The sequence below is a fragment of the Heterodontus francisci genome, chromosome 17 (assembly GCF_036365525.1).
Source record: "Heterodontus francisci isolate sHetFra1 chromosome 17, sHetFra1.hap1, whole genome shotgun sequence".
Taxonomy (NCBI): Eukaryota; Metazoa; Chordata; class Chondrichthyes; order Heterodontiformes; family Heterodontidae; genus Heterodontus; species Heterodontus francisci.
In genome coordinates this window covers 65,524,593-65,535,400 of record NC_090387.1, presented here as the reverse complement: position 1 = coordinate 65,535,400, position 10,808 = coordinate 65,524,593, and the positions used below count along the sequence as shown (strand labels likewise).

At 43.5% G+C, this 10,808-nt stretch overlaps 1 protein-coding gene across 1 annotated transcript in view; it reads left to right on the top strand.

Annotated features, from left to right (window-relative positions):
• The first annotated feature begins 259 nt into the window (after window positions 1–259).
• LOC137378989 (11-beta-hydroxysteroid dehydrogenase type 2-like) overlaps window positions 260–10,808 on the top strand; it is a 65,303-nt gene continuing 54,754 nt past the window's right edge. The window contains exons 1-2 of the mRNA XM_068049551.1: window positions 260–642; window positions 7,418–7,630. Of these exons, the coding sequence (XP_067905652.1) occupies window positions 360–642; window positions 7,418–7,630 (496 nt within the window). The 5' untranslated portion in view covers window positions 260–359. The remainder of the gene's footprint in view (window positions 643–7,417; window positions 7,631–10,808) is intronic.

Here is a 10,808-nt window from a genome sequence, read left to right as displayed (position 1 = left end):
TTTGGGGATTGTATTCTAGATTTGCAGTCATTTTTCCATGAAAATACCCCTTTAATCCGCATTAGTAGTAGCCCGTGAATACTTCAGCATAAGCCACTGTAAATAGACGTGCTTATGATAATAACAAGGGAATATTTTCTTATGCTTGGCACATCTTTCTATACTGCTGTCAGATTAAACAGTTTTGCTGCAGTATCGGTTCTTGTTGGAATGCTACGCCCCTTGCCTGTCACATGGTTAGATGGTGGCAGTTACTGTTACGTGCAATCGACAGAGACTTTTGTTAAGCACTGCTTTGCACTTTGGCTGATTTCGATCTGAATACACACAAGGCCACAAGCAGGCAACTTTTGGGTGAAATGGAGAGCACCAGCACCTCAGCACTGGGCTTGTACGGGTTAATGACAGCAGTGTTCGCGGCAGCAGTGGCTATCCATTTTCAGAAATCTAAAGCGCGTTTGAAGTTAAACATTTCCACCAGCGTGACTTTGCTGCTGTTATTTTCCGGAATGTCCTTGTTTTACATTTACTTACCGCAGTACTTGGGGGTTGTGCTTTTCGGTGTTTGCTGCTGTCTGATTTATCGATCGCTTTGCTCCGATGCCTTACTCTGTCCGGTAGGAAAGGCTGTTCTGATCACCGGTAGGCATAAACTGAGTTACAATAGCTGTTAGTCATGTAAAGCTTGTATGTGATTCTTGGTAAATAATGAACTATAGTTTTCATAAAGAACAAAATTAGATTGTGCTACAATTTAATCCTTTTGGGTATTAAACTAAACAATCGCCCACATTAATGCGCCTAATTATTTATCAATATTAATGCTAATTATTGGGTAAACCAAAGCCATTGTCTGCCAGACCATTCACAACCTTGGTGTCCTATTTGACACCAAGATGAACTACCGACCTCCTATCCGCTCCATCACCAAGATCGTCAACTTCCATTTCTGTAACATCACCCAACTCTGCTCCTTTATATTATTAATTATTATTATTGATATTACGACAGATGATCAAAAGCTTGCACAAAGAGGTAGAGTTTAAAGAGTGCCATAAAGCAAGAGAGTGCGGTAGAGAAATGGAGAGATTTAGGAAGGGCATTCCAGAGTTTACTGCTAACAAAAGCAAAATACTGTGGATGCTGGAAATCTGAAATAAATACAGAAGATGCTAGAAATACTCAGTAGGTCTGGAAACATCTGTGGAGCGAGAAACAGTGTTAATGTCTCAGGTCTGTGACCTACGGCTTAGGCAACTGAAGGTGTGGCCGCCAATGTTGAAGCAATTCGGGGCCATTGGAATAGTTGAGCCAGGAGGTAACAAAGGCGTGGATGAGGCCTGCTGCAAGCGTGGTCTGGTAGGGCATCTCGGGAGCAACAGCAGGTGTACCATTGGCCTTTGAACCTAGCGAAGCCACCGTAAAGGCATGCCTGCACGCTAAACACAAAAATGGCAAATAGCGTAAATGTAGTGTCATGCATGTTGATAGGACAAACACAAAATACACCATTTTTCTTTTATATTTTTGCTCATTCTCAAATGTCACCAGCAAGGTCAGCATTTATTGCCCATCCCTGATTGCCCTTGAGCAGGTGGTGGTGAGCCTCCTTCTTGAACTGCTGCAGTGCATGTAATGAAGGTACTCCGATAGTGCTGTTAGGTTGGGAGTTCTAGCATTTTAAACTAGTTACAGTGCAGGAACAGTGGCGATATTTGCCCAAGTCAGGATGATGTGTGACTTTAAGCGGAACTTATGGAACTTCCATGTGTCTGTTGCCCTGGTCCTTCTAAGTGGTAGAGGTCACTTGTTTGGAAGGTGCTGGCGAAGAAGCCTTGGTGAGTTACTGCAGTGCATCTTGTAGATGGCGCACACTGCAGCCACGGTATGTCAGTGATGGAGGGAATAAGTGTTTAAAATGGTGGCTAGAGTGCTGATTAAGTGGGCTACTTTGTCCTGAATTATGCCGAGCTCCTTGAGTGTTGTTAGAGCTTCACTCATTCTGGCAGGTGGGGAGTATTCCATCACACCTCTGATTTGTGCCTTGTAGATGGTGGAAAAGCTTTGGAGAGTCAGGAGACGAGTTACTCACCACAGAATTCCCTGCCCTTGTAGCCAAAACATTTTTGAACCTGGTCCAGTTAAGTTTCTGGTCAATGGTGACCCCAAGATGTTGATAGTAGGGAATTTGCCAATGGTAATGCATGGACTCAATGGGCTGAACTGCCTCCTTCTGTGCTGTACGTAACTCTGTGAATGTCATGGGGAGGTGGTTAGATGCTCTCTTGTTGGAAATGTTCATTGCTTGACACTTCTGTGAATGTTACTTGCCACTTATCAGCCCAAGCCTGAATGCTGTCCATGTCTTGCTGCATGTGGGCATGGACTAATTCATTATGTGAGGAATTAGGAATGGAACTTAACACAGTGCAAATATCAGCGAATATCCCCATTTCTGATCTTATATGAGGGAAGGTCATTGATTAAGTAGCTGCTGATGGCTGACACTGTCCTGAGGAACTCCTGCAGCGATGTCCTGGAACTGAGATGATTGGACTTCAACATCCGCAACCATCTTCTTTTGTGCTAGGTACGCCTCCAGCCAGAAACATTGTGGAGCAAACCATTGGCATGTTTAAGAAACAGTTCTGATGTCTGGACCATTCAAGGGGAGTCTTACAATACTCTCCAGAGCATGTTGCAAAGTTCGTAGTCATCTGCAATATCCTTTACAACACTGCTACAATGACGACGCAGCAATTGTCACCAGGCATCCAGAGGCCACCTTGGGAGGAGGAGGAATGGAGGTGGCATCTGGGACCCCTTCGCACTGGATGGTCTGAGACTCCACTTCTATTATAGCGGGGCATTTAGAAAAATTAAAGGCAGAGTCAACATGGTTTTGTGAAAGGGAAATCATGTTTAACCAGTTTATTGGATTTGTTTGAGAGAGTTGCATGTGCTGTGGATAAAGGGGAACTAGTGGATGTATTGTACTTAGATTTCCAGAAGGAATTTGATAAGGTGCCACATCAAAAATTATTGCAGAAAATAAAAGCTCATGGTTTTGGGGGTAACTAATTGGCATGGATAGAAGATTGGCTAGCTAACAGGAAACAGAGAGTAGTCATAAATGGGTCATTTTCTGGATGGCAAAATGTAATGAGTGGTGTGCCACAGAGATCTGTGCTGGGGCCTCAATTTTTTACAGTTTATATAAATGACTTAGATGAAGTGACTGGAGGTATTTCTGCTACGACCATGTGCGAAAGGTGTCTAGGGGTCTCTTACTATCTTCACCTGATCTTATTGTAACAGGGTTTAATTTTAAACACACTGTGTTTTGAGCTTCCCAATTGTAAGGCAAAGAAATGAGCACAAACAGGCTTTCTTTGGTTAAAGGAAGAAAGATGAAATTTATTAAACCTTAAACTTAAACTCTAATACGGTTCACGCCTACGGATGTATGATGCGCCCACGCTAGCATGCACACGGGATATAAACATGCAGATAGGGACAGAAGTGAGCAGAAGAAAAAATATGTACAACAGTTTGAGGCAATATATTGTTACTGTTTCTTGAGCTCGCTGTAGTCCTTGATTGAAGATATGGTCTTGCATTTCATTGGGACTCAGTAGTCTTCTTAAACCTTCTTCACTCTAGGAAACCGTTCTCTCTTTGAGTTTCATGTGTTTTCACAAGATTCAGTTCTGTGAGAGATGAGCAGGCAGGAGAGTAGAGGTCTTCTCAAACCAGGAGCCAGGAGCTTTTTCTACTCCGTGAGCACATGGCTTTGTGCCTGTTCAAATCCTTTGTTGGAAGTTCAAATTCTCTGCAACAGCTAGTTAGTCATGTGACTAAAACTGGTCTGACCACTTCTGTGTATTGGGGAAGCAACTGCTGGGTCCCCATTATTTCAACCTTGTCTGGTACCGTGCAAATGTCCTTCCAGTCAGGGCTTTCAATTTTAAGTTTTTGTTCAAGTGGCAAAATAATGTGTGCCTCAGTCTTGGGCAGGTGTGGGGTTTGCCTGACAGTATGTGTGCTAAATTTGCTGATGACACAAAGATAGGTAGGAAAGTAAGTTGTAAAGAGGGCATAAGGGGGCTATAAAGGGATATAGATAGGTTAAGTGAGTGGTCAAAGACCTGGCAAATGGAGTATAATGTGGGAAAGTGGGAAATTATCCACTTTGGCAGGAAGAATAAAAAAGAAGCATATTATCTAAATGGTGAGAGATCGTCGAGCTCTGAGATGCAGAGGGATCTGGGTGTCCTAGTGCATGAATCGCAATAGGTTAGTATGCAGGTACAGCACGTAATTAGGAAAGCTAATAGAATGTTATCGTTTATTGTCAGGGGAATTGAATACAAAAGTAGGGAGGTTATGCTTCAACTATACAGGGCATTGGTGCGACCACATCTGGAGTACTGTGTACAGTATTGGTCTCCTTATTTAAGGAAGGATGTAAATGCGTTGGAGGCAGTACAGAGAAGGTTTACTAGACTAATACCTGGAATGGCGGGCTGTCTTCCGAGGAAAGATTGGACAGGCTAGGCTTGTATCTGCTGGAATTTAGAAGAGTAAGAGGCAACATGATTGAAACATAAGATCCTGAGGGGTCTTGACAGGGTGGATGTGGAAAGGATGTTTCCCCTTGTGGGAGAATCTAGAACTAGGGGTCACTGTTTAAAAATAAGGGGTCGCCCATTTAAGACAGAGGTGAGGAGAATTTCTTTCTCTCAGAGGGTTGTGAGTCTTTGGAATTCTCTTCCTCAAAAGGCTGTGGAAGCAGAATCTTTGAATATTTTTAAGGCAGAGGTGAATAGATTCTTGATAAGCAAGGGGATGGAAGGTTATCGGGGTAGATGGAAATGTGGCGTAATCAGTTCAGCCATGAACTTATTGAATGGCAGCACAGGCTTGAGGGGCTGAGTGGCCTACTCCTGCTCCTAATTCGTATGACCCCCAGAACAATTTAAAGAATTACATGACAAGATTTCACATTTTAAGATTTATTATAACAGTGAAACGAAAAGAAATCCCCTTTAACTAAATGGTACATTTTCAGTAGCTGATACCCCAAATTACATAGAAAAGTGTTTTCTTTACTTAGTAAAATACTTGAAATGCTCACACCATACTTACACGTTATATTGTCCTCTTTGGTGAAATATTTGTGCTTAAAAGTCCCAAAATCCTCCCAGTCCATGTCCTCTTCGCTCACTTCTCGAGCATTTCTGACCTCGACGTCCGTGAATAAAGTGATTCCTGGTGATTCTACTGGTCTCTACCTCTCCACAAGCTTCTTTCAAACTTTTAAAACAAGTTCAAGTCTTTGCAGCCTTTTGCTGTATCAGGCTTCCGAGAGCAGGTGTCTCCTCTCTATCTCTTTTACAGCCTGGCTTGAGTCTGCAACCACTAGTTTCCACTCTTACAGCCAGTCTGCCTTCAGAAAATCCATTAAATTTATCTGGACCCAAAAGGCAACAGCTTATTGTCCTGTTCCAAAATGGAAAGTCCAGAAGTCTGGTATCACAGAGCCACCTGAGCCTTCCATTGTTCCAGCTGTTAACAGCTGCTCAGTATATTTTCATCTTCAGAACATTGGCTGGAACTTTACATCAGGGCGAGCCTGCCTCCGTTGGGCCTGGAAGCCTCACGGTGATTTAATGTCACCTAGGCCCTTAATTGGCCTCGTGTAGAACTACCGCCCCTCTGACGCAGGAGGTCCCGCCTCCAAGAGCTGCTGGCCAATCAGCGGGTCGGCAGCTCTTCAGTCCCAGCACTGCCACTGGTGTGGTGGTCGCTGCTGGGACTGCACCTAGTGTTGAGGCTTCGCCGGGGTCAATCGGCTGGGCCCCAGCGAGGCTGTGGGGGTGGGTTGAATGGGGTAAAGAATGTTCTCTAGCAGGGGTGGCTTGTGCCGTGTTGGGGGGCACTCTAGAGTACAGGGTGCCTGATCTGGAGGGCCTCACCACAGCCCGCAAGGAAGTCGCCAGGTTTTAATGGATGGCTTCCTGAGGTGCTAAGCCACCCATCTGCGGCTGGTATATTACCAGCGGTGCAAGGAAGAATCCCTTAAGTGGCAATTAATTGGCCCCTTAATTGACCTGGGGCGGGCGGGCGGGCGGTCCCTTTGTCACCTCGCCTTCTGCTTGTAAAATTGCAGTGGGGACGGGAAGACGACACGAATGGCCCGTCGTCTCCCACTCAGTTTTATGCCCCCCCCCACACCCCTGCCTCCAGCCCTCTCCTGTGGGTGGGTAACATAAAATTTCAGCCATTTATTCTTTGGTTTACGGCCCAAAAGTCTGGGTGAGCGAAACCCATTGTTCTTCAGGTGAAGAGCAGAATTTCTTCAAGGTGGACATTCCTGGAAGAGAAGTGGCAGTGAATTAAACACGAATATGAAATCAAAATACTGTGAATGCTGCTCTTCTCTCTGACGGAATTTCCATTTGTCTCTTCTACCTTATTACATTGCTAACCATTGCCATTTCTGATGAAAAGTCATAGACCTGAAACGGAACTCTGTTTCTCTCCCCACCGATGCTGTCAGAGCTGCTGAGTATTTCCAGCATTTTCTGTTTTTATTTCAGATTTCCAGCATCGGTAGTATTTTGCTTTTGTGTTAGCACTACTTTTTTATCTTGCCTTTTTTCATACTCTTTTTAACTTTGTTGATGCCCATGCCTTGATCCTTGGCTTTTCATTTAGATTTCTCAATTTAAGATAAAATGCTGTAATGCATGGCAGTGTTCATATTGGATGGATCAGATATTGCTTACCACCTTAAATGAGTGAAAGTAGAGCACTTGGGTAGTTTATATTGAAATCACAGAATATAAACAGAAAATGCTGGAAATACTCAACAGGTCAGGCTGTGAAGAAAGAAACAGTTAACATTTCAGGTCACTGACCTGTCATCAACCCTAGTCTTTGGTGACTCGGAGGCCTACTGAGCCATGTCAATGTGTTTTTTGTACTTTATCTCTCCTTTGTTCCTGTATTTATTTATTTAGGACTTTCATGCCTACTTTCATCCCTGATTCCTTGACAAAGATTAGGAATTCATTCTCTGTTGTGGATTGAGGCAAACTGTCTGAAATAACTTAGCGTTTGACTCATTATAACTGTCTGTGTTCTACTTAGTACATATTGGGAATGGAAAAGTGTTTAGTATCAAATAATCAGTTATGTGAGGTGTTTGTGTGTATGAGCATATAAGTTTCTGTGTCCTTTTGTTTTGTGATAGACAATAGAAATCTGTTAAACCAAGAAAGAACAAATAGCATTAAAATATTTTTTCATTTGAAGAAAATAGCAGGTATTGGATCATGAGACGAACAAGATGGACATGCCTTTCTTTAGTTACAGCTCTTTTGCAAAAACTGTGTTTTTCTATTTTATTTAGGTTGTGACTCAGGCTTCGGTTACACTTTGGCCAAGCATCTACATTCTCTTGGTTTCCATGTGTTTGCAATGGTGCTCCATGAAAGAGGAGATGGCGCGCAAGAACTCAAGTCAATCCATTCTGATCGACTCATAGTTATTGAAATGGACGTTACAAATTGTGCAATGATCCAAGAAGCCCAGAAAGAAGTTGCAAAGCACCTGGATAACCAGGGTGAGTATGTATAGGATGCTCCAGTCAGCTTGACGGTAACATTTTCAGTTCACAGTGATAAAGCTGTTTCCAAAATTCATAATGCCGGACTGATCACGGGTACCTGAAGCTACAGCTCTGAAGGACAACTAGTGATTATTGCCAATGACAGCCTTTGAGAAATTTACTGATTTCACAGCAGGTAATGTTAAAATGCATAAGAAACCATGTATCATCATCATTAATTGCAAAATACATAAATTGTAAAATAGATAATATTCCAGACACCATCTCATAAATGATCATCATTTAGATTTCCCTGTAACTGTACAATATCACAGGGATAGTTGTTATTTTTTGAACACCATTTCACTGCTGGAAGGAACAAAACCAGGAAAAGACAACTTGAGAGTCCAGTAGTTGATGCTATAATGAAAGAACCTTCACGAATTAGTCCTGCTGAGTTTCTAGGACATCTTAACAATGCAGCCTCCAGAGTGTGCTAATTGGCTAAAGCCAGGGACTTGTACAATGTTATACAGCTTATGAGCAAAACCATGTGATAATTTTGTATGTGAGCCGGAATTAACCACTGGATCTCTGAAAGAATTAGTAAATAATATTTTTACGTGAAAAAAAATGTGCTTTTCCCCCCTCCCTTTCATTGTGTACCTTTTTGTTTCTCTCCCCATCTCAAGAATCTCCTCCAGCCCCACAACCATCCAAGATTTGCGCTCCTCCAATTCTAGCCTCTTGAGCACCCCTAATTTTAATCACTCCACCGTTGGACAGCATTCAACTGTCTAGATCATAAGCTCTGGAATTCCCTCCCTAAACTTCACCACCTCCCCTTTCTTCCTTTATCACTTTTTATAACCTGCCTCTTTGACCAAGCTTTTGGTATCTGTCCTAATATCTCCTTATGTGGCTCAGTGTCAAATTTTGCTTTTTAATGCTCCTGTGAAGTGCCTTGAGATGTTTTCTTACATTAAAGGTGCTGTATAAAACATTTTACAGTTTGTTCGGATTCACTGGAGTTAAACCAAGCCAGTCACCAGGTTCTTGTTCCAGTCTACCTCTTGACTGTAAATTAGCCTTGTGCATACAAAGGGACATAATATTATAAATAAAGCGCATTAGATGTTCCACTTTTATGCCCTGACCTGTAAAAGATGTTTAAGCCTCCTTGGGAATTTTAAGAATTGCCTGAAAGCTTGTGTAAAACACACTTTTCTCAGGTGAATTGTGCTATGAGTTCATTTTTTAGAAAACACTGCCCCTCACTGTTTCATTTGCAGCTTAAGGAGAAGCAAATGCGACTGGAAGCTCCTGAGTTTACTGTTTTTGTATAATAAGGCGATATTTTTAAAGCTCTATGCTTGCTTTAGGCTAATAGCCATTACCATTTAGCACCATTCTAAAAATGTTCAGGAAACCTAGATTACATTTTGAGAACCATGTTTATAAACCACTATGATGATGTTTCCTGAATGTGAGAAAATCTGCAGACATACAAGCCTACTCAAACATATCATTGAAGTCAAATAACATGGCAGCAAGCACTCCTGTGGGAATGTGAAGGCGTGTGCTACATTTACTTTGATGAAATTACTGCTGCTGAGTTCAGAGAAGAGTGAACTTCCAAGGATCACAGTTAATTTGTGGTTGATATTCTAGTTTCTTAATAAAATTTGTGTTGGGTGATTTTGATAGGACTGGGCCTTATTGTCAAGTTACCAACATAATTATATGACCTTGGAGGGTAGTTTCACAATGCACAAATTATTAATATTTTTCTGACAGGCAACCTCCAGAGCCAGCTGTTTGGCAGGGTCATTCTGGAGTTGTGTAAGATTTGAAGGTAGGTCCAACAAAAGGTACACCCAAGCAAATGGGTCACCTATAATAAATCTAAACACCTTGGGACATTATCCCTCCAGCTGAATGTGATTTGGGTTTTGGCTTTTGGTTTGTACAGAAATGTTCTTGAAATGGTATTGCACTTTCTCAGCAACTATGAAAATAAAACCACTTCAACCTAAACTGTGATGCCATTTCCACAACATCTTTAATGATGACAGACTCCACAGACCACATTTGGCTGGAGGCTTTAGCAACAAGTGGTTCTTTTTAGTCTTAGTTACTAAAAGGGGCAGGGTCCCATTCTATAAATGGTTCTATAACATTACATCTATTTTATTTCCTCCATGCACCTCTGCATGAAGACCACCCAAGAAAAATCATAGATACAGAAGTACCATTGTACGAAAGCCACTATTTTTGGTCCCCGCTCCAAACTCTGTTCCCTGGCTACCCACTCCATCCCTCTCCCTGTCAACAGTTTGAGATTAAACCAGTTTTTTCACAACTTTGGTGTCATATTTGACCCCAAGATGAGCTTCTGACCACATTTGTCCCATCACTAAGACCACCTATTTCCACCTCTGTAACATCGCCCAACTTTGTCCCGGGAGGCTTTCCCGACCCGTTCCCGCCTCTGCCCCCCCCCCCAACTTTACCTAGGGTGGGAGGGGGGCAAAAAATGGGCCGCCCGCCCCAGGCCAATCAAGGCCCTTAAGTTGCCACTTAACAGCCACTTAAAGTCCTTTGCCCACCTCCACACAGTGGCAAGTGGGCGTCCTGGAGCCGGGAAAAGCCGCCTGGGAAAAGCAGGCGGCTTCTCAGCGCCCCGGGGGTGGGTACTGATAATCGGGCCCGGGTGCCCAATGAAGGGCCGCCCCGGCTTCCCCATCCATCCCCAGGACCCAATGCGCCTCTTTCCCCCCCAAACGGGCACCCTTGCATTGCCAGGGCCCGACCAATTACCCCCAGTGAGGCAACCAAAACACACCTTAAATCCCGGCTCCATGTCTTCCTCTGTGGTCGGCTGGGTTGCAGTCTCAGCAGTCGGCTGGGTTGCAGTCCCACCTCGGAACAGTTAAAGCCTGGGGAACCGTAAAATGCGGGGCGACTCCCCAGGCAAGGCGGAAATGGGTTCGCCACCGACTTTTATGTCGGTGGCCAGCTCCTGTCCGCCCAACATAAAATTCAGCCCAACAGCTCCCGGACAAGCAAAGTCTTGATTTTAAAACTCTCAACCTTGTTTTCAAATCCTTCCATGGCCTAGCCCCTCCCTGCCTCTAAAACCTCCCCCTGCGCCACAGGATATCGGCGCTCCTCTATTTCTGGCCTCTTGAGC